Source organism: Mytilus edulis, chromosome 8, assembly GCF_963676685.1.
Source record: "Mytilus edulis chromosome 8, xbMytEdul2.2, whole genome shotgun sequence".
In the NCBI taxonomy this organism is placed as follows: Eukaryota; Metazoa; Mollusca; class Bivalvia; order Mytilida; family Mytilidae; genus Mytilus; species Mytilus edulis.
Window position 1 is genome coordinate 22,190,939 of NC_092351.1, and position 23,005 is coordinate 22,213,943.

Genomic DNA, 23,005 nt, shown 5'->3' on the forward strand with positions numbered 1-23,005 from the left:
AAAATGCAAGAGCTTTCTACATCTTAATCATGACTAATTTTTTTTATATAGGGGATCGATAACCCATAGAAAATAATTGATAAATACGCGAATTACATTTTAAGTTTATGAAATTATCCGAAAGATTACTTCTTTAGTACTACATGTATATAAAGCTGAAATGTAATACATGTATTAGAGTTAATTATTTGCTACCCTATATTCGACGATCTTCTGGCTAAATGAAAATAAACAAGTTTGATTTTTTTTTAAAGATTTTACACAGATTCCGATAAATTTAATTTACGAAAAAGTGACATTTAGCCTCAAACAAACAGAAAATCAAAGATGTTAGCACCTTTGATGCCTTATTTCCGTTAATCCACCTGGATTAAGGAAATACAGACTTGTTAATCTAATTATCTTATAGCATCTACATTGGATTAACTTGTAAATAAATTATTTTTCTTCAAACACCGGGTAATCACACCTTTCTTTTGCAGTTACAATACCAGATTGTAATTAAAATCTTGTTTGGTAATATCGTTCCATCTCATTAAATATTAAGGTGATAATTTTTGAATGAGTAATTTCAATAGAGTAGAGATCCATTTAAAAACTGGTATTTTTCATGCAAAATTACTCCTATTGAAAGATAATTGGTAATTGTGTATAAATACAGTTGGATTATAACATGAGAATTATAACTTGTTGATTTATCATATTGTAAACATATAGCACTGTAATACCTAAATCGAAAATATTAAATATTTGGTTTACATACTTATACTTGAGAATTGAAGGAATATTTGTTGAGAAAAGGTAAGTTTTCAGTTTTCAGTTTTCAGTTTTCAATATAAATAACATTATGAAATTTATAAAACTTTCCATTATAAAACTATTTTCTATTTTTATCCTGTATATTTGTTTTTTGAGCTGGGTTTCAATAAAGAGGTTTTAGAAGTGGATGTTACTTCATTCTGAAATTCTTTCGATATAGCTAACTATATGATTAATATTTCAGTTAGTTAGTTGTCAGTAATGAAAGTTTGCAATTGACAAAAAAGCAGCATACAATAATTACATATGAAATGATTGCATGATAATGCATGCCAAAGTATTAAAAATCTTACTAATCCAGGAGTAGATAATCCACAATTGTACAAATATATATTGCATCAATTTTACTCATTTGAAAAGCTTCTTCGTTGAAGTTAAGCCTTTATAAAAACAAGGCCGGTATGCGTTTGGGCTACTATCCACAATGAAAATGTTTATTTAACTAATGTGTGGAAGGTTAATTCTATAAAGTATAATGTTTTTCAAGAGATTATTTATTTTTGTTTCTTGTTTTTGTATCAGATTTTCAAAGTGTCAAATGCTGACACGTTTTGTGACAACATTATATAAGGTATAATATATATTTTACAGATTTATAAACATTGAGAAGTATATTGGATGTTATAGAGAGAACATAGCCACACAGTAAGCGTGAAAATAGTCCATGGTAAGTAATAACTTTGGAATTATTTTATTAAAGATTTTTTTTAATGGTTTCATTTTGTAAGATATTGAAGCCTAAGTTAATATGTAACCATGTCTTATAAGTGTAAAAGAACGACAAAAATAAAAAATAAAAAAACACAGAAAAAAAATAGATAAATGCATCATATATTACTTGATCTTTGGGAAATAATCAAACAATACGCGAAGTATATGAAAAAACAATGGCAATGTTTTACTTTTGTTGTCATTTGTGAAGCTACATATAACATGAACACACATGCAAATAAAAATGCCTTGCGGAAAAAAGAAAAGAAAAGAAACATACTTGATTAAATCATAAACGGTTTTAATGCTGCATTTCACTGTGTATATTATATATAAATGTGTTTTATTTTACTTTTTTTTTTATTACAGAATGCTTACGTATGCTGATAATGGCTTACATACTGTTAGGTGTGTTATTGTTGACTGGTGTCAGCTTTGCAGAAAATGTAATTCGATTTCATATAGTGGAAGAACTTCCAATCGGAACTTTGGTTGGGAATTTAGCAGTTGAAAGCGGACTTCAATTTAATTTTACAGATGCCGAACTTGAAAGCATTCGATACAGCTTTTTGGACCAAACGAATATGCGTTCACTATTCACAATTCACGAAAGAACAGGAAATGTTTTGATAAAATCGCTACTTGACAGAGAAACAGAATGTATTTTCATGGATTTATGTGTTTTATCCTTCGATGTTGCAATTCACTCATCAAGTCCACAAATGTTTGAAATTTATTCCATTGAAATAACCATAGAGGACATAAACGACAATTCTCCGAAGTTTCCAACTGAACGTATTACTATTAGAGTACCCGAATCAACAGTAGTAGGAACATTTTTCGGACTTTCGGAAGCAATTGATGCCGATTCTACGAACAAGAACATCATTCAGTCATATGAACTAGTCAATGGAAATGATGTATTCATATTTAATGCTTCAAAAGATATGGATGGAAGATTATCGCTAAGACTTATTCTGCTTAGCGAGTTGGACAGGGAAGACATCGATTTGTATGAACTAGAACTTTTAGCTAAAGATGGCGGAGATCCAATAAAAACCGCAACTCTAACGGTTTACATAGACATTGAGGACACTAATGATAATTCTCCAGTTTTCGAACATGACTCTTATGCAATAGATTTAAATGAGGGGACAAACAAACAAACCCCATTGCTTGCTGTTACTGCGAAGGATAAGGATGTGGGTGATAACGGGGATATTGTTTACAGATTTAGTCCTAGGCAATCAAATATTGAAAGAATTTCGAAAACATTTTCGTTGAACGAGAAAACTGGAATCATTTATGTAGCTGGAGAAATAACATTTGGAAAACAAAATACTTTTAAAATTATTGTCGAAGCCAGTGACAAAGGTTCACAACCTAGAACGTCTTATGCTACTGTTACAATCAACATACTGGATACTGCAAACAACAAACCGGGAGTGTTTGTAAACTTTCTAGTTCCAGCAAACGACAGTCTTGTCAGTATATCCGAGGCAGCCGATATAGGAACAGTCATAGCTCACGTGACTGCAGATGATGCCGATTCAGGGCCCAATGGACAAGTTATATGTGCTGTTACAAACCAGTATGTAACACTTCAGAATATTTCTGGAAAACCCGGTTATCTTATTTCTTTGAAGATGGAACTTGACCATGAAATGAAACAAGAACATTATATATCTGTTACATGCTCTGATAATGGTTCGCCAAAATTGAGTTCGTCAAAGAGTTTTATGCTGCGGGTTTTAGATGAAAATGACAATGCCCCAATTTTCAAAGAGGCAACCTATTCAGCAACAATTGACGAAAATAATCCAGTTGGTAAATATTGTTTGAAAGTATCAGCAACCGACGCAGACATGTGGCCAAATGATAAACTTCGATACACTTTGATTGAAGATTCTAAAAATGCATTCTACATCAACCCTTCATCTGGTGTAATAACAGCAAACCAAAGATTAGACAGAGAAAGGCAAGATGAATACAGGTTTACCGTCCTAGCCGTTGACGGCGGAAGTACTGCTTTGACGGGAACAACTGTAGTTGTTCTAGTAGTGAAAGATGTAAACGACAATAAGCCAGAATTTGATGTACCGTTCTTTCAATTCTTTATAAAAGAGAACTTACCAGCTGATACCACAGTTGACACAGTCAAAGTATCTGACGACGATACCGGAAACAACAAGAAAATTGAATTCTCACTAGTACAAAATCCGGGTGAAAATTTGCCCTTCATCATTAACAACATTGGAGAAATTAGAACAACTGCTTCGTTTGATCGTGAAGAGGACAGTAGCTTCATATTTGAAGTAGATGCCACTGATCAAGGTATTCCTGCTTTGTCGACAAGAATATTTGTCCGCGTCTACGTAACAGACGAGAATGACAATCAACCTTCCATTATATATCCGAACAGAGTAAACAACACAATTACAGCGTCGTATTCCACAGCAGTTGGAATTTACCTCACTAAAGTCAATGCCGTTGATATAGATGAAAATGGACCAAACAGCCAATTGACGTATGACATCGTGGCGGGAAATGAAGATGACATTTTTACTATCATTCAAACTTCGGGTAAAATATATTTAAGACGACAACTTGAAGAAAGATCAACAAGCCTGAAATCATTGACAGTGAAAGTTGCTGACAATGGAATTCCACAATTACAGACGAATGTAACATTTATTCTGGCTTTAAGCTATATCGATTCTAACGCCATAGCCTCGTATTCATCTGCAGATTCTAGTAGCAAAAATGTCATAATTGTTATAGCAGTGGTATCAATGACTATAATAATATCTGGTGCTTTAATAGCAGTGATCTGTGTTTTACGGCGAAGTGAACAAATCAGAAAGAAACATATAGAGGAACATACCAAGAAAACGACCATCGTTCCGCAGCTTTACAAGGAAGCTAATTATAAACCCAATATTGGAATAAATGTCCAGGAAAATATATCTTACCACGAAGCGTTACCTCCCAAAGGGAAAGAAATTCATTCCAGTTACGATGAGGATCTTGACAACATGGAACTGTATTCGTCATTTGGTACCTCAGTTTTTACAGATACTCTACCAGGATTAGAGGTATGCAAAATAAGATATAACACAATAAGCATCCTACGTCCGTTTATGCTATTCATATAAATAAGTTAATCATTGTGTGTTCCTTTGGTCGTATATATAGCTCCTATCGTCATGACATATTTAAACAACCATCCAATTGAAATTTTATGGACGCACGAATTTTTCAATCTTTATTTTCTTTTAAAACCCAATAGAATATTTATTATATAGATTGTTTTATATAGCTGCCTGGCAAATGAACGCATTTTATTCAAACATAGCTTATTTAACATTCAAGAATGGAAATATATTGGCATTATCAAAACACGACTGCATTTGTATTTTTCAGAAACCTGGTCAGAGTATGGAACAACAAAGAATAATCACACGATCGTCTTTAAAGCATGTTCTTTCTGATGAACAGGTAAACTTTAATAGCTGATTTTAATATATTTGATAAAACAAATGGAAGTTTTTAACGACCTTGACTGGCCATACAGCCCTTGCACGGTCGGTCCCTATATTTGATATGTCATCGTGACGTGTGCAGACATTTCTGCCAACTGCAGTTTTCAAACCTCTGAATACAGAAATAGATATAATTTAAGTGCATGTCTATATTATCAATGATCATTCTTTTAAATAAATTGTCTTGAAGAGAGAAATTCAATATACCAAGCTTTTAATATGAAATACGTAAGGCAAATGCGCTCTTTCGAGTCTAATATAAAATTGCACCGCAGACTAATTGGTACGGGACATCAAACCAAAATTCCTCGGTAATGGCTTAAACACAATAATACCCTATTTTTCATGTTCGCAGTTCCCATCTTTTTCCCAATCTTCTCAATTTTAACATGTTTCGTTTTGCACGTTGTAATCTTGGTTTTGTACTTGTAGATATCTGGAATCCACAGTTTAGATGATATAAGTGAGATATCAAAAGAAGATTACAATTCTGATAGTGGACGTGGCAGTAGTGATCCTGATTCAACAAGGCAGTCAAATCTGTACTGTAAGTATTCATATCAAATAAAATCATTAAATTGTCTATATTATTATTCGAGCTCGAATTCTTTACGAGATAAATTGCGATAAAATTGTAAAACCAAATTAAAATTGCCACCAACACCTTTCCGAAAGAACAAAAATAATCCATCTTCTATTAAAGCAACCTCTAGCAAGTATTATAACTTGGGACCGGCATATGAACATACGACGTGGTTATACCAGTTTTATTCTAGCAATACGTTTTCCCGCTTTTAATCTCAAAAGTGCAATAGCAAAAGTGAATTTGAAATATTTCTTAAAATTCAAACAAGTTGCTGAAAAGTACAAGAAAGACGAAAACTTATACACTGAAAACCGAAATCAGTATACATAACAGCATTTTAAATAGTCTATATTACAGGTATAATAGACCATTCATATTACAATATCAAAGAATCAAGACAGAAACTAATATTGCTTCTTAAATCTCTGAATGGAAACCACTAAGTCCTTCTTTTTAAGTCTGCATACATGTTAATTTAGATCTAATGATTCGTTTTCTTTTTTCAGATAACGAAAAATCTATGCATAGATTTAAACCATCACTGAAGTCCAATATTCAAGACAGATTCACAGACATACACCGCGAAGACGACTCTGCTTACATTCCATTTGGAAAGAAGTATTATGGCTTTGTTGATAGGCCTGCAATCAGTCAGAATACAAACAACTATAAAAATGATATCAAAACTGTACGTTTTGATGAGAATGGACAATTTTGTGTAGAAACTTCTTCATTTGTTTAATGAATAGAATCAGCTGTAAATGCCAAACAGTATTCAAATAATATCATTTTACTTTGAAATTGTGTTTCAATATTGCCTGTACCACGGCAATTCATCAGCTACACATAATCAGAAACCGAACTACCTGATTGATAAAACAATTATTTATTTAAAAAAAGAAAATGATACAATCTGAAATGACGAACGTTTGTGTGTATGGGTGAATGTATGTGTGTATGTTTATAGCGTCATCGACAATTATTGAATCGTGCTAATGTCTTTCTTTTCAGATTGTACATGTGTAATTTATTCTATTAATTTATAAATTATCGTTTGTTATCTTGCCTAACTTTGTTGTTATGTTGTTGAAATAACCAAATAAAATATTTAAATCAATCCACGTTTTAAGATTGATTGATTATTGCCTGCTGAAATTGTAGTTGTAATATATTGGCCACGTCTGATGTCACTAGTGGAGCAGGAACCATTACCCCTCCCAGAACACTTGACTGCATATGCTCCGATTTTTCATGGGATTTCTGTTGCTTAATTAATCTGCGCTGTTGTTGTGTAGGATTTTTATTTATCTTTATTTTTCGTTTCATCATTTATATAATTATATTGAGGTCATTGTGTTCTCCATTTCTGTTTAACTTTTGAATTTTCATGGCAGTATTGGTATTTACTCCTTTTTAAAAGATACTTTTATCATTTGTCTTAGCTTTGACGTTTTTTAATAATTAGCAATTGACTATTGATAGATACTAAAGTAAATAAACTACTAGTATAGACGATTCAAGATTGTACAGATGTAAAAGTTACATCGTGTAAGACAGTTGTTTACCCTTCCGGAGCACCATAGATCACTCCCGAATTTTTTGATGGGGTTCGTTTTGCTCAAGTCTTTAGTTTTCTATGTTGTGTCTTGTATACATTGTTTTCTTTTTACTTTTTTTTTGACATTGCGTTGTCAGTTTATTTTCGATTAATAAGTTCGAATGTCCCTTTTGGTATGTATTAATAAGTTCGAATGTCCCTTTTGGTATGTTTTGTTTCTCTTTTGTAATTGTACTTCATCACATAACTTTAAAATAAGTTATATATGTGATGAGGATCAGGAATACTCTTTTTCTATTCTGTGTCTTATAATATCTTTAGTTGTATAAATGAATTATGATGAAAAAATAAATTAAAAAAAAATGTGTTATGATTGCCAATGAAACATCACTTCACATTAAACCAAATGACAAAATAAATTAATAACGTATGACTTTCTACAATGAGCAAAGCCCATATCGCATAGCCAGCTATAATAAATATAAAACAATTCAATAGAGAAAACTAACGGCCTTATTTGTTACCAAATAATAAATGAAAAACAAACATGTAACACAGCAACAAACGACATCTACTGAATTACAGGTTCCTGACTTGGTACATGCACGTACAGAAAATGGCTAGATTAAGCTAGTTTGAAAGCACAAACCCTCCCCTAATCTGGGACAGTGGTATAACAGTACAACATATGAACTCGTCAGATGGATACAAACATTTTATCCAGTTCATTTTTTACTTTTATGAATATGGTAGGAGAAGTTATTACATTTATACTAATACATAACATATTATTTCGGTTCTGTTTGGATCATCCTTGAATTGACACATGATGACTTAAATGCGGGAAATGTGTTTTATAGTAAAGGTATCGACATACTTCAGCTTGTTTATGTTTACGTACATAAGTTTCCTTACAAGTTAATTCCTAGTTAACAGAAATAATTCCAGAGTTGTCTCTCTTTGTACGTTTGTTTTTCACTTTACCGTTTCTAGCCTGGTCAACTTCAATAATTTGTATAAAATCATTTAATTATTAAGAAATGCAATGTATATAGCAAAATGAAATCTTGCTGAAAGTCAAGCAGCTATCTTACATTCTGCAAAGGTCATGCTCTTACCACTAAACAGGTTTTAGTGGTCTAACTTTATTCTAAGGTTCACTCAAAGTGTACACAATCTATCTGATGCCATTTGTGACTTATCAAATAGTATCATTATAATGAATCAGTTTTTTTTTAATAACGAAGAATCGAGATGATTTTATTGTTATGGTTGTATTAATGAGCAGCAAGATTCATAAATTAGCATTAAACATTGTCGATGAAATCGCTGCAACTTAAAAAAAAATATTTGTCGTTTGTTGATGTGTAACATAGTCCACTATTTTGTACATAAATAAGGCCGTTAGTCTCCTCGTTTGAATTGTTTTGCATTACTTTGTCATTTCGGGGGCCTTTATAGCTCACTATGGGGTATGGAATATGCTCATTGTTGAAAGCAGTACGGTGACCTATAATTGTTAATTTCTGTGTCATTTGGTATCATTGACAATCATAGTTTTACCACATCTTCTAATTCTTATATCTATACAAAAATAGGCAGAACATACCGAAGTGAAAATATTAAACTATCAATAGTTTTAAACAAAAAACACTAAAAACCTTTACCAGATTCTTTAAAAGATATAAAGATTTGGTTCAAAAGTTTTTCTGAACTTGTAGAACACTTATTACAAACAGGATAGCACATCCTAATTCTTACGGTAATGCTGTTTAACGTTGAATATATACGATCCTGATAAGCATAATGGTCCTTTAAATTCACCTATTCTAAAAGGTTAACTAACAATTCAACACTGTAAACAAATCTTAAAGTTTGATTATCGATTTTATTGGTCAAATATCGTTTTTTGTCTTCAGTAAATTAAAACCTAACTAGATATCATTGTTATACACCTATGAACATTCACGGTGTTTTATAGAAATAAGAAGATGTGGTATGTGTGCAAATGCGACAACTCTCCAAAAGAGACCAAAATAAATTAAAAACCAATTCTTTAGAGAACAATTGAAGGTATTTCCACCTCGATAATAAGAACGAAATTTGAAAAACAGTGTTGGAAAATGTCACTCCTGGTTTATGTAATTTGTTACTTCAAACTGATAAAAAAAAAAGAATTATAGGTACTTTTCACCAGATTTAGTCTGAAATAGGTTACATCCGGTTTAAATACGGTCATTTCTGGTTGACCTGATAAATGATGAAATGTCTACAACCAAATGCAAAAGACTTAATTGTTTTATAATGAACCAGTAAGAATTTTTAGCAAACGTCAAAATCTAGAACATCAAATTGACCTAAATTTCAAGGTCATAGGTCAGTGATCTCAAATCGAAAGAACCCAGGTCAATCACTCGTATGGTTGTGGTGTAATATTTATTAATTAAATCACATAAGGGGAGAAAACTCCTATAAGGGTTGACAAAACACTTTGACCTAATGGATTGAAGTTGCGTCCTAACGTAAACAGTTATTTGGCAAAAACATCATATCATTACCTGTTGCGGTTTTTTTTTAATAAAGATAACAAGCAACATTCAAAATTTAGATCATGACCTTGACCTTTGACCTTGACCTTAATTTCCTCCAAATGGACAAAGGATTTCATATCAAAAGACTTTAGGCCTCTATGACTTATAATGTATGAATATATCCAACATATCACCTATGTTAAATTTTCAAAGGGAAATAACTCCCATAAGATGTCATCCGATCACATCAGTTTAATAACCAAATCATTCTTAAGAGTAGACGAACACTTTGGTGAAAACATTTTGTTAAAATCTTCTACATTTTCAGAGATATAAAGATAACAAGAAAAAGGGGATGTTGGGAGATAACTCCTATAAGAATAAGTGTTCGGTTACACAGAGAGAATTTTAAAATCTCCATTACGGTACGACATCATTGGCCAAAAATCCTTTCGATATGTTGTAAAACAAAAAAGCCTCTCAGACGGCAGAAGAAGAAAAAAATAATCAAAAGGAAAGCAAAAGGTCTTTCCACAAAAAGTAGAAAGACCTTATGACACACATATTAATAACTATAGGTAATCTGTTATGTTAATCTTTGACTACTAATGGCGTAACACTAAACCTATTTGATGTTTTATGTGCACTGCTTGATATTTTAGTCTTATTATTAGTACATACATTTTTTTCATAAGTTATTACAGTAAAATAATAACTAGAATGGACTTTGAATTTGCTTTCAGTAACTTCAATATTCTCAGATATGTACTAAATGTATGTCTCTTTAGTGCTTTTATTAGTGTTTTTTTTTCTGTGCTTTTAAGGAGTAAAGCACTTTTCAGCTGATTTTTATAGTTTGTTTTTATGTTGTGCTGTTACGGCATTGACACGGGCAAAGGGAGTGGTTTGGAGCCGATACACTTGTTTAACCCTGCAATCTTTTGTATGAGCCGTTCCCATCCAGAAGTCTGTGATTCAGCAGTTGTCGTTCGTTGTTGTATATCATATTAGCTTTTTGTATACTGCTTTGTACATACATCAGGAATTTACTCTCTTATTTGAATGTTTTACATATTTACTCGGGGCCTCTTACAGATGACTCTATGGTATATGGGTCGGCTCATTGTTGAAGGTTGTATGGTGACCTATATAGATGCTAACTTTCACATCAATTGATCTCTATTTAAATGTTTTTCCGTCGGAAAGTAAATCACACCTCCTTATGTCTATTAAATAATACCATGTCCAAAATTCAAAACCCCAAAATGAAAAGCAACAGACCAAACCGGAGCTAATCTTAGAAGATTATTTGAGGTAATTCAGAATAATAAGCATGATGCCTGTCGTATTTGTATTTCGTCTACTGTTTTTTCATAAATCAGGTCGTTGGTTTTCTCGTTTGAATCGTTTGAAATTTTGCATGTTGGGGCCTTCTTATTGCTGACTAATCGATGTTGGTTTTGCTCATTGTGAAGACCGTTACATGCATCTACTTCATTTTCATTGTGGAATTATACCACGTCTCCCTTTGTGATACAAAATAACATTAAAACAGCAATTTAAAACGTGCCATCGATCTTATGGGCATTCCAGTTAAAAAAAAAAGGTACAAAAAGCAATAGTAAAATTGTGTTATAAATTTCATTCTATATATCAAAATACGTAGCGACTATTTTCAAAATCTATAACTCTGTTCCTTTACACAGGTCTTGAATATCTTGAATCCATCTAATTTTTCATTTTTATTTCATAATATTTGGAATTAGTATCTGTACCGAAGAGTGTGTAACGAACGCATCAATAATACCAGCGGCAGATCCAGCGAGTTGGAATCCCACTTTTTTACGATCAATGCATCTGAATGGGGACATATGCCTGGAACCCCCTTTTAAACATGGATGAATCTGCCCTTAAATGCACATACCGTTTTTACCAACTGAGATATGAGATATGCCGATTTGTCACAGGAATATCGCTTTTAATAACAAATACAAAAGCTGACGAAAAAATTGAAAATCACACATTGTTAAATTTTCTTGAAGAAGCTAGGATGAAATATGAAAAAGGGAGAACAGGAGTTTCGAGTTAAAAAGGCAGGATCAGCAACTTGGAAAAAAGGCAGGATCAGCAACTTGGAAAAAGGCAGGATCAGCAACTTGGAAAAAAGGCAGGATCAGCAACTTGGAAAAAAGGCAGAATCAGCAACTTGGAAAAAAGGCAGGATCAGCAACTTAGAAAAAAGACAGGAAGACAATTTATGTAAACAAAGTCACGATAAACTTATAAAAAGGCAGTACCGAAAAAAGTGAACAAAGACTACAACAACAAACTAGAGGCTCTTAAGAGCCTGTGTCGCTCACCTTGGTCTATGTGCATATCAAACAAAGACACAGTTGGATTCATGACAAAATTGTGTTTTGGTGATGATGATGTGTTTGTAGATCTTACTTAACTGAACATTCTTGCTTCTTACAATTATCTCAATTTATAATGAACTTGGCCCATTAGTAAAAGAGGAAAATATTTTACAAAATTTACAAAATTATTAAAAATTGACTTTAAAGGGCAATGACTCCTTAAGGGGACAACTGACCTTTTTGGTCATGTTGACTTATTTGTGGATCTTACTTTGCTGAACATTATTGCTGTTTACAGTTTACCTCTATCTATAATAATATTAAAGATAATAGCAAAAAAAACGGTATAATTTCCTTAAAATTGCCAATTCAGGGACAGCAACCCAACAACCGCTTGTCCGATTCGTCTGAAAATTTCAGGGCAGATAGATCTTTACCTGATAATCAATTTTACTCCATTTCTGATTTGCTCTAAATGCTTTGGTTTCAGAGTTATAAGCCAAATTCTACATTTTACCCCTATGTTCTATTTTTAGCCATGGCGGCCATCTTGGTTGGTTGGCTGGGTCACTGCACACATTTTTTTAAACTAAATACCTCAATGATGATTAAGGCCAAGTATGGCTAAATTTGGAAGAGTAGTTTTAGAGGAGAAGATTTTTGTAAAAGATTAGAAAAAATTACGAAAAATTGGTAAAAAATGTCTATAAAGGGCAATAACTCCTTAAGGGGTCAACTGACCATTTTAGTCATTTTAACTTATTTGTAGATATTACTTTGTTGAACATTATTGCTGTTTACAGTTTATCTCTATCTATAATGATAATCAAGATAATAGCCAAAAAAATGGTATAATTTCCTTAACATTGCCAATTCAGGGACAGCAACCCAACAACCGGTTGTCCGATTCGTCTGAAAATTTCAGGACAGATAGATCTTTACCTAATAATCAATTTTACTCCATTTCTGATTTGCTCTAAATGCTTTGGTTTCAGAGTTATAAGCCAAATTCTACATTTTACCCCTATGTTCTATTTTTAGCCATGGCGGCCATCTTGGTTGGTTGGCCGGGTCACGCCACACATTTTTAAACTAGATACCCCAATGATGATTGTGGCCAAGTTTGGTTTAATTTGGCCCAGTAGTTTTGTAAAAGCTAACGACGACGGTCGACGACGGACGACGGACGCAAAGTGATGAGAAAAGCTCACTTGGCCCTTTGGGCATGGTGAGCTAAAAATGCAGGACAACATTTTTCATCCTACTACACCCCCAACCCCAAAAAAAACCCATCCCATAAAATTTAATGGTATCTCCCTGAATAGGAGTATAGGAGTAGTTTTCTCTCCATATATAAATAACTTGGAAACATAGATCTTTGGAAGGCTGTGTTTACGTCATGAGGTATGACAGGTGCTCCATATTTCTTCGGAGGGTCTGAATACTTATTTTGTGGTGATATAAATTTTCATTTGTGTTTTGTTAATATAACGCGACAAATACATGAGCGGCAATCGAGAAAAGGAAAGTGTATTGAACTTGAATTATCTTTCTTCAATTGTCAAAATCTATTCCACTGGCTTATACTTGATCCCTGCATAAATTTTCTTTCATTTGGAATATTTGAATCAATTATGCTATATTTAGACTCTTCAAACGTATGTGAATCAATTGAAACTGACAATAAATGAACAACGATGTGGAAACTAACAAGATTTTAAATAAGAGAGGAGGGCATATTAATTGGATGCTTTTCAGATTTCATCAATTATTTTTTGTCCAAATTTAATCAAACAGAAATTCAATCGATTTCGTAAACTAAAGGACTTTTTATTTGTATCAGAAAACTGCGTTCAAATTTGTATATCTTTTTGTCCACATCTCAACAGATTAGGATAAAAATAATTTAAAGCAATCGAGAAAACAATTGTTACTGTCATCAACATGTGACACTCTGCCATTTAAATGGAGGATAGTTCCTGGTATTTATGAATAATTCAATCAGTTGGAAGTAGACGGTAGTTGGTTTTATTGTGCATTGTTTGTATATAGAGTATATATGAACTCTGATCTTTTCATTTCAGCCCAGTTCGATCCTCTTCAAATTCAATGGCTAATTTTGAAACTGTCAAACTAAATTTTGCAAGGCAAATGATTCATTTTTTAATGAGTCGGATCAAATTTTCAATGTTGATAAAAATCAATCTTTTGTTAATTATGCTTTGAATATTTTGATGCATAATACCGCATATGCACTTTGCACTGCCAACATTAAAACAGTCTAAAAAGTAAAAACGCGCCCTGCAGCAAACTCCGGATAAGGAGTGAAGGATGTACGAGTTTTTAATTTTCATTATTTGAAAGGAAATAAAAAGTAATGTATCTACATTTAATTTCACGTTCTATTAAGAAAAGAATGAAAATTATAAACTATTCTATTTCATTTATAAAAAATCAATTTAGATTTTTTAAAGATAAAGAATGAAGACTGTCTAAACAACAATTCAAAATGATTGATTATTTTGAGATTTGAAGGGTGACGCCATGTATAAAACCTTCCCCATCCCAATCCTGCATAAATTGACTGTATGTGTATATAACACTAAATAGGAAAATTCTTCAGAAGGTCAGACCAGAATACACCACAACTGATTCCGTACAGCAAAAACACGCTCGTAATATCAAACTTAGTGTTATTTTTCCAAATAAAGAAAAGATGAATACAGAAGAACAAATTGCTATAATGTGTGCCATACACATAAAAAAATTATAACAAAAATACCGAAATCCAAGGTAAATTTAGAAAGGAGAAAGTCCATAAAAACTGGCAAAATCAAACGCTATCAACCAACTGACTCGGAAAAACAACTGTCTTATTCTTGACTTGTTATAGGCCTTTTTCGAAGAAAATAGGGACTAAACCTGATTTTATAACTAGCTTAACCTGCTACTTAGATGACAGTTTCTTATAGGACCGTTATATTGACAAAATTGGATGGGCAATCCAAACAGACATGATAGGTCAATGTAACAAAAATAGGGATCCAGAAGCAATAGCTGTGTAAACATATATCACAGACATATACAACACCACTGAGTAAAACATTCAAACAAATATTCGCATAACTCTAACAAAGTTGCCAACAAAAATGTGTTTATAGATGATAGTAATGTTGACAAAGACGCAGATAACAAATGTTATTGTAGTTGATAGGACATACTGTATATAGTATAACCTTTCTCTACGAAGTTCAAATAAGTAAGATACAAATGTATTAAAACATGGGTCAACCAAATGGGAACAACACTGTCCATAATTCCGATAATGGGATGCATAGGTCCAAGTCACGTCAAATGGCAAACGACAAACAGAAACATAATAGCACGATGATTAATAATGGGGAAATTGTTCAAATTGGTTTAATAATGGTCATTACGGAGATTTCCCCCAACAACAATCCAGTACGTATGAACTTTGATTCTTAAGATTATATATTGAAGTTTAGAACTTTTTTCCGCCTATTATTCAATTCATATACATTTATAAATTCTGCAATCAGATTAACGTAAAATAATTTTTAAAACATCTCTATCATATTGAAAACGAGCTGTAAATGACCTTTTTTATTCTTCCCGTTAGATCAGAAACTCGGAAGCCAACATTGTAGGAAAACCTATAAAACAAGGCAATTGCCGCATGCACAGCTAAAAGGCCCTGAAAATAATACAAAATTTAAAATTCAAGGAAACGAAATCATCTGTTTATTTTTTCTTATTCTTTTCGACTCAAAGGTGGTCAAAGGCTTCATGGAAATTATTTTTTTTTACATCGACACCACTTCTGACTCGACAGCTAAGTAACATGATAATTCAAGTACGCGTTCCTTTTCCATTTTAAATTACCTAAGCCAATTAACATAAGAACAATTACATAACTTTGTTAAACTTTTTTTGTCGGCAAACTTTGTTTTAGCGATATTATGGTACAAGATGCAGATTAGTCCGTTCTTTGGCCGTAAGACCATTAACTTTAAAAGTGGATATATTTAACTTTAAAAATTGGAGGCCTTTCAATTTTTAATAACTCTTCAACGGATTTAGAATTGAAGTAGCCCTTTGATTCATGTTCCGTAGTACCAAATCTCCTTACTTTGATACCCACTAAACCCACTTGAAAATATAAATCTTATTGTATTTGTAAGTTTGTAGCTTTCGTTATATAATAAACAAAACATAACCTTGGGGAGGAACAAGAAAGGATGGCCAGTTACATATACATTATGTACACAAAATGGAAATTACGCGACAATTGTTACATATCTGTCGGCATTTCCTATATAGATTATTCGTAACCTTCAAAACGTAAAGAGAAAAGAAACAGTGACTATTATGACTAAATATATAGTATCCCAAAATTATTTCGAGAAAAAAATACTAGTTAGTCATGAATATTTCAGTATAAAATCATAATTAATAAAATATTGTCATAAGATCTCTTTGTGAAAGAGCAACTGACAACGTCCGAACGTTCGTCACTTGCGTCCGGATTGTTACCTTCGAAACTGTACGAAAGAGTTCCCAATAAACTTTGCTGTGTATATGTTTCCTGAAATGGATATATGTGTCCAGTATTCAGGCTAACTAGTTATTGGTCACCATAAATTCGTGTAGTCATCAATAAAAGGCCCAAATATGACAAGATGTCAAACAATTCAGAAAGAAATTTAATCTTTTAATAAAGTTCATGCATGTTTGTGATTGAATTTAAATATAAGACAATGTGTGATGATTGCCAACTCTCCATGCACAGGAGACCAAACGACAAAGAAGATAACAAAAGGTCTCAGTACGGACTTTAACAATGAACGAACCTATACCGCATAGTTAGCTATAAAAAGCCCCGAAATGTCAAATGTATAAATTTAAGACGTTCTTACATGTCGGTGAAATTAAATAAATCAAGAGTTAAAAATTCAAACTTTAAGTCAGAACAGCATTATTTAAGGGACAAAATAAGCTAAAAATATTGATAGGTTAAGGAACTCTTTTTCGAGATAAATGGCGGGGAAAGGCTCACTCGGACTTTTACCTTATATTTCCATTGGTATCATTTGGGTCTCAAATCGGACGAAAATAATCAAGAAATGACCTTTTATGAGCTATTGAAGTCTTTTATTGAGAAAAAAGTAGGAGCCCGAACATTTGACACATATTTCTAAACTTCACCTAAATACATCCCCAATAGAATAAAAATAACGCCCTGATTTATTTACAAAATAATGGAGGGAAAAAAATACGACATTCAGCATCAAACGACGTTGCCTTACTATTTATCTTCACTATATACAAGTATCGTGACAAATAGACATACAACATATGGTACGGAGGAGAACTTTATGTTAGATATACCATTCGCAGATATGAAGTAAATCTAAATATACCATTGGTATAAAACATGTGCATGAGCCCTTCAAAACATTTTATTCGTTAATTATAACAATTTGCGATAAAAAAAAATCATATTCGTAAATCGCCAGTGGCATCTGATACTACAAAACAAATACCAGTAATTTTATAAAAAGAACACAGGGTCGTTCTTTTATTTGTTTTCAATGTGAACTCTATATGAAGTGTATTTGTCTATATTATTATAAAAGGCTATACCAGGGTTAAGTGATCCTTATAATAGTGAGCGTGGCTTTTAAGTAAAGAAACCTTAATAGCATTAACTAAATAGTTTTACAGTCAACTCTACCGCTGTACAGTGGGATATCGATTAAAAGACAAATAGAAATATCAAAATGAAAATTAACTTAGCTTTTGTTAACCTTTTTGAAAAAAACTTTCTATTTGTATTGACTCATGCGTTATTGAAATTTTTCACATCGATGTTTATACTGACCAGGGAGACTTTCCGAACGCACGATGCCAATGTCCCAAATGTAAATTTGAAAATGTCCGGTATTTAAGAAAACAACTTCATCAAATTAAGAATTGAACAATGAACTGGTATTGAAGAAGAAAAATATTATTTATGTATTTAATGTAAATCAACAGATGAAATGAAAATATGTTTCAATAACTGAATACATTAAATAAATGATAAAGGTACCTTAACTAAATAGAAGTTGGAAATATTTTGACAATCACACAGGGACGCGAACGTCATTCCTGTAAGATTTATAAAATCTTTAAAATGTCAGTAAATAAGACCGACCGTGCGAGACCCTCATGGGTAGGCAATGTCGTTAAACACCCCCTAGAAGTAAATAAGACTTGGTGATGCTTATACAGAATGTTTAAACAAAAAGAGAACTTGAAGTACATGCACGCTGCAATAAAGATACGTCATAACAGAAACCCAACTAATATCGCAGAAAAAGTAAACGAAGATGTTGTTTTTCGTGCCTGTCAATTTAGAAACGATCCTGGTAAACTTATTTATCCTTTAAATAAACTTTTTCTAAAAGGTTACCATACCAACACTGCAATTAGATCTTTGAATTGTTTTTATTGGTATTAATATTTACTTTTTTATCAGTAAATTAAAAGCCAACTAAATATTATTGTTAGATACATAATTTATGCACTTTCATGGATCTACAATCTATCGATACCTGTATCTTGGCATTGCACAAGGTCATGATTTTCTCTTGCTGTATATGGAGTTTTTACACTAAATCCATTGAATGTTGGATGTGTACTAATTGATAATTTAGTCTTAGATGCATGATTTTTTTTATAAGTTATTATTGACTTTAAACTAGCTGTCAGTAACTGCGAGTACTCTCAGATCTTTACTTAGTGTCTTTTTGTTGTTCGGATGTACATGTACAAGTGCCCAGCCACGTCCAATCTGTGTTTTTGTTAGAGTGTATTTTTATTTGTATCCATCAGATGAGTTTAGCCTTTATAACTGATTTTTATAGTTCGTTCTTATGTTGTGCTATAACACTACCACTGTCCATGGTTAGGGGAAGGTTGGTATCCTGCTAACAAGTTTAACCCCGTCACATTCTGTATGTATGTGTCTGTCCCAATTCAGGAGCATGTAGTTCAGTGGTTGTCGTTTATTGCTGTGTTACATATTTGTTTTTCATTCATTTTTGTACATTAACTAGGTCGTTGATTTTCTTGTTTTAGTTGTCTTACATTTTCCATTTCGAGGCCTTTTAAAGCTGACTATGCGGTATAGGTTTTGCTCGTTGTTGAAGGTCGTACGGTAACCTATAGTTCTTAATAGCTGTGTTCGTTGGTCTCTTGTGAAGAGATATTCATAGGAAATCATATACCACATCATCGTTCTTATATTTGGTAGAAATACTATAATTTGATTTGAATAAAGTTATAATTTGATATGAATACAACATGAAAAAAATATAGAATGCTTGACGGTGCCTATTTAAAAGTTCATGTAAAATAAGAATGAGTTAAATTGACATTTTATGAATCATCACGACTCTTGTGCTGATATGTACCAGACAATAAGCGTCGATAGTCGTTACAATAACCAAAAGGGGTGGTCCGTCTAAATAACACTACAAGGTGAAAACTTAATAAAGCTAACGGTTAGTAATACATAAAACAATTTGTATGAAAATCAAGTCCCAAATCGTCTTACAACCCTGGTGAGAACTCTAATTAGGATGGCTCAATTTTCAATGGACAACTAAATTTATTGGTTATAAAACTTTTCTCCAGGCACTTTATTTCAATGATTTGCTATTTATTAAAACTTCCGAAGGAATGTTCTACCTCCTTAAGATGTCATTATAAATTATGCGATGAAAATATTAAATTTTATAAAAGCGTTTGAAACAGAAACCGCACCGATGTCATTGTAAATCATCAAAATGTTTAATAATGAATCAGTTTTTAATATACTCGTCCTTAAATATTTTTTCCATAACGTATTAAACTATACAAGGTCATTATACATTTTAAGGATGGAAATAGTGAACACATAAACATACATACACACAGATAATCATTTTGTAAAGTGATATATTTATAAACAATATTTATTTTACACTTTGAAAACAGCAAATCATTGCTGCGTATACTGTGATTTCCTTTCGTATACATTGCAGTCCATGGATTGTGCCTTGGACATGTGGATACACCATAACTTTGATACTAGAAAGTTCTATGCATGTTAAAAGAAGGTCCGAGTTTACAATATTCGAGACTCCTATTCACCTAGATTTACCGAAGTGCAATATGAATCTAATAAAATATAGTATTTCACATCAAGCTTGTTTTCGGGAGGTAATATGCATCAAGCTCACAAGTTTAGGACTTGTCCTTCCCGTCTTATTGGATTTTATGGGCTTATTAGTGATAATCATACTGTTGGTGTTTGATTATTTTGTCTGGCATATATTTTATACATAAACACCGTTAATTTATGATATGACAAAAAAACATTACTAGATGTGATATGATTGACAATGAGACAAACTTTCAACTTTAATCAGGTATATACAGGTCATCAAAAGGCATTCATCAATGAACAAATTTTATACCGTATAGTCATTTCTAAAAAGCCCTGACATGAGAAAATGTGAAACAATTGAAACGAAAAAAAAATATGTCAGACAGCAAACCATGACAACATCTGAGTGACTAGGTTATGATAGTTCCTTTATTAACTGCACTGAATCTTCGTCAAGTTCGTATTGTTACAATTTCGTGTCTTCTTGTTTTATTTTAAAATGACTTTTTTGTATGAAACATTCTTTAAAGTATAGCAACCATAATTCAAAAGTGTAAGGTTTACCGATATTGATGTCTTTTAATAATTGTGTATTTCTGTGTTGATGGTTTGCTGTCTAAGTGATGGTCATCCCAAGTTGCCTATCATTCATATTTATTGGATGTAATCGTTATTCGATGTCATCGGGTTATAGTGCAAAAAATAAACTTACCATATATGATAACTTAAAGTTTTCAAGAAAAATATATGAAATTATAATGATATGTTTAACTGATAATATGTGTAAATGCACCAAAGAAACTTTTGAATACTTTGATTAGGTTTAAGTCTCTAGATCTAATGTAGTCTTTATGTTGTATTATTAGTTGAAGATTGTAAACATAAAAGAGTCTATATCCTTTTACACAAACGGCAGGTCAACATTTGTCAATGGACCGTCAAATTAAATGAATAATTTTGTAAATTTGATGTTTAACTGTTTTCATTTATGAATGTTTATTACTAAAATGAACTGAGATATGCCGAATATTGTTATTAATAAAGCATGAAAGGTGTCGTCGTAAATTTCACAAATTGGTGTAAATTTCTTTGTACAAATTTCATATGAACTTTGTTGAAAAGGTGCAAAATGAAAGTTTTCGAACATTACTGTGAGGTTTCACAAAAATATTTAATAATTCGATGAGTGAGACTAATTATGTTTTCAAATTGCCGTTTGTTCAGTTTATCGTCAAATTTGTACTGGTCAAATTATTTTCGTCTTGGTGGTCCCAAAGTGAAGGAACAAATTAACCAAGCTACTAAATGAAATCGTCTTTTTACATTATATACCATTTTAGGTCCTTTTTTTCAAGTTTTGGTTTGTTAAAAAACTGTATTCTAAAGGAAGTTTGCTACTCTATTTAAAAATAACAAGCTTTTTAAAAGACTGTTATAAATTGATTGTATATAAAGAAAGAAAAATGGAGGATCCGTGTGCTTGTTTTCGAGATACAAGCAATTGAAAATTTGGCGGGAAATAATTCTCTCTAGATATTTCTTACATTTTACATTGGCACTCTTTTGTTTGAAAAAATAACAAGGATTGTATAAGATTTTGAAATATGGCTTTTCAAACTATATGTAATAAAATATGAAAAGAAAAGTAGGGGTTAGTGGGCAATTTTTTTTAATGTCAATACATGGATAAAACCAGAGGATTCCGAAAATCTGGCAAAAAATTAAAAAATGAAATAGCAAACATCCTTAAACAATGATCAAATCCAACAAGAAGCATAAAATATTATATAGGAAATACACAAAACTAAGAAGGAATGCCAGAATTACTGGAGACTAAGTGTTTTTTACTTGCTCGTATTACGATCCTTTAAACTAAATATTTAAGGTGGTCTTTATTAATGTGTATATATAGCTGGCATTATTCTTTACAATCATAGTCTATTAATCAATGGCGGAACCAAACATACTCTTTTTTAGATCTTTTGTCTATACAATAAAATGGAGAATGGAAACGACGAATTTGTCAGAGAGACAACAACTTGACCAAAGAACAGAAAACAGTGCAAATATAAAAAAAGAAGATGTGGTATGATTGCCAATGAGACAACTGTCCACAAAAGACCAAAATGACACAGACATTAACAAATTTAGGTCATCGTACGGCCTTCAACAATGAGCAAAGCCCATACTGCATAGTCAGCAAGTCTTCAAGACAACCAATGGGTCTTCAGCACAGCCAAGAAAAGCCCTCACTCATATGTGTACATATAAATGAACCAAACTTAAAACAAACATATAAGACTTTCAAAGACCAAGGGTTTCTGACTTTGGACAGACGCAAACATACAGCAGGTTTATATTGCAGTTGTGTTTCTTTTCAAACCTCACGCTAGTGTCTTATACTAATATATAGGAACATACGTTAGATGGTTTCTTCTTTTTTATCTGGTTATTGTCTCTTTAGCATATTTCCCATTTCCATTCTCTATTCTATAGTACAGTGATCTATTGTTTATGTATTGTGTAGTTCATGACGTTCAAAATGTATATACTAGACTATTGTTGTTTCTTTTTGTTTTTGTCTTATTTGTGTCTTATATTGTACTATGCTCCTTGTGAGCCCATTTAATGGATATAAAATCTTCTTCTTCTATATAGTTCGATCATTTCAGTATCTGGTTGATTT

At 32.1% G+C, this 23,005-nt stretch overlaps 1 protein-coding gene across 1 annotated transcript; it reads left to right on the forward strand.

Moving 5' to 3' along the window:
* Positions 1–730: 730 nt before the first annotated feature.
* On the forward strand, positions 731–6,771 carry LOC139485078 (protocadherin-11 Y-linked-like). The gene is made up of 6 exons (XM_071269194.1): positions 731–801; positions 1,411–1,486; positions 1,900–4,625; positions 4,954–5,028; positions 5,505–5,619; positions 6,165–6,771. The coding sequence occupies exons 3-6, from the start codon at positions 1,911–1,913 to the stop codon at positions 6,398–6,400; spliced, it is 3,141 nt and encodes a 1,046-aa protein (XP_071125295.1). The 5' UTR covers positions 731–801; positions 1,411–1,486; positions 1,900–1,910; the 3' UTR covers positions 6,401–6,771.
* Positions 6,772–23,005: the final 16,234 nt, after the last annotated feature.

What these genes read in the sequence shown, in the direction of transcription:
- LOC139485078 (XM_071269194.1), top strand. Translation starts at nt 1,911, where the DNA reads ATGCTGATAATGGCTTACATACTGTTAGGTGTGTTATTGTTGACTGGT. An exon ending in ATACTCTACCAGGATTAGAG is followed by an intron (nt 4,626 to 4,953) that starts GTATGCAAAATA and finishes TGTATTTTTCAG; the next exon opens with AAACCTGGTCAGAGTATGGA. An exon ending in ATGTTCTTTCTGATGAACAG is followed by an intron (nt 5,029 to 5,504) that starts GTAAACTTTAAT and finishes TTGTACTTGTAG; the next exon opens with ATATCTGGAATCCACAGTTT.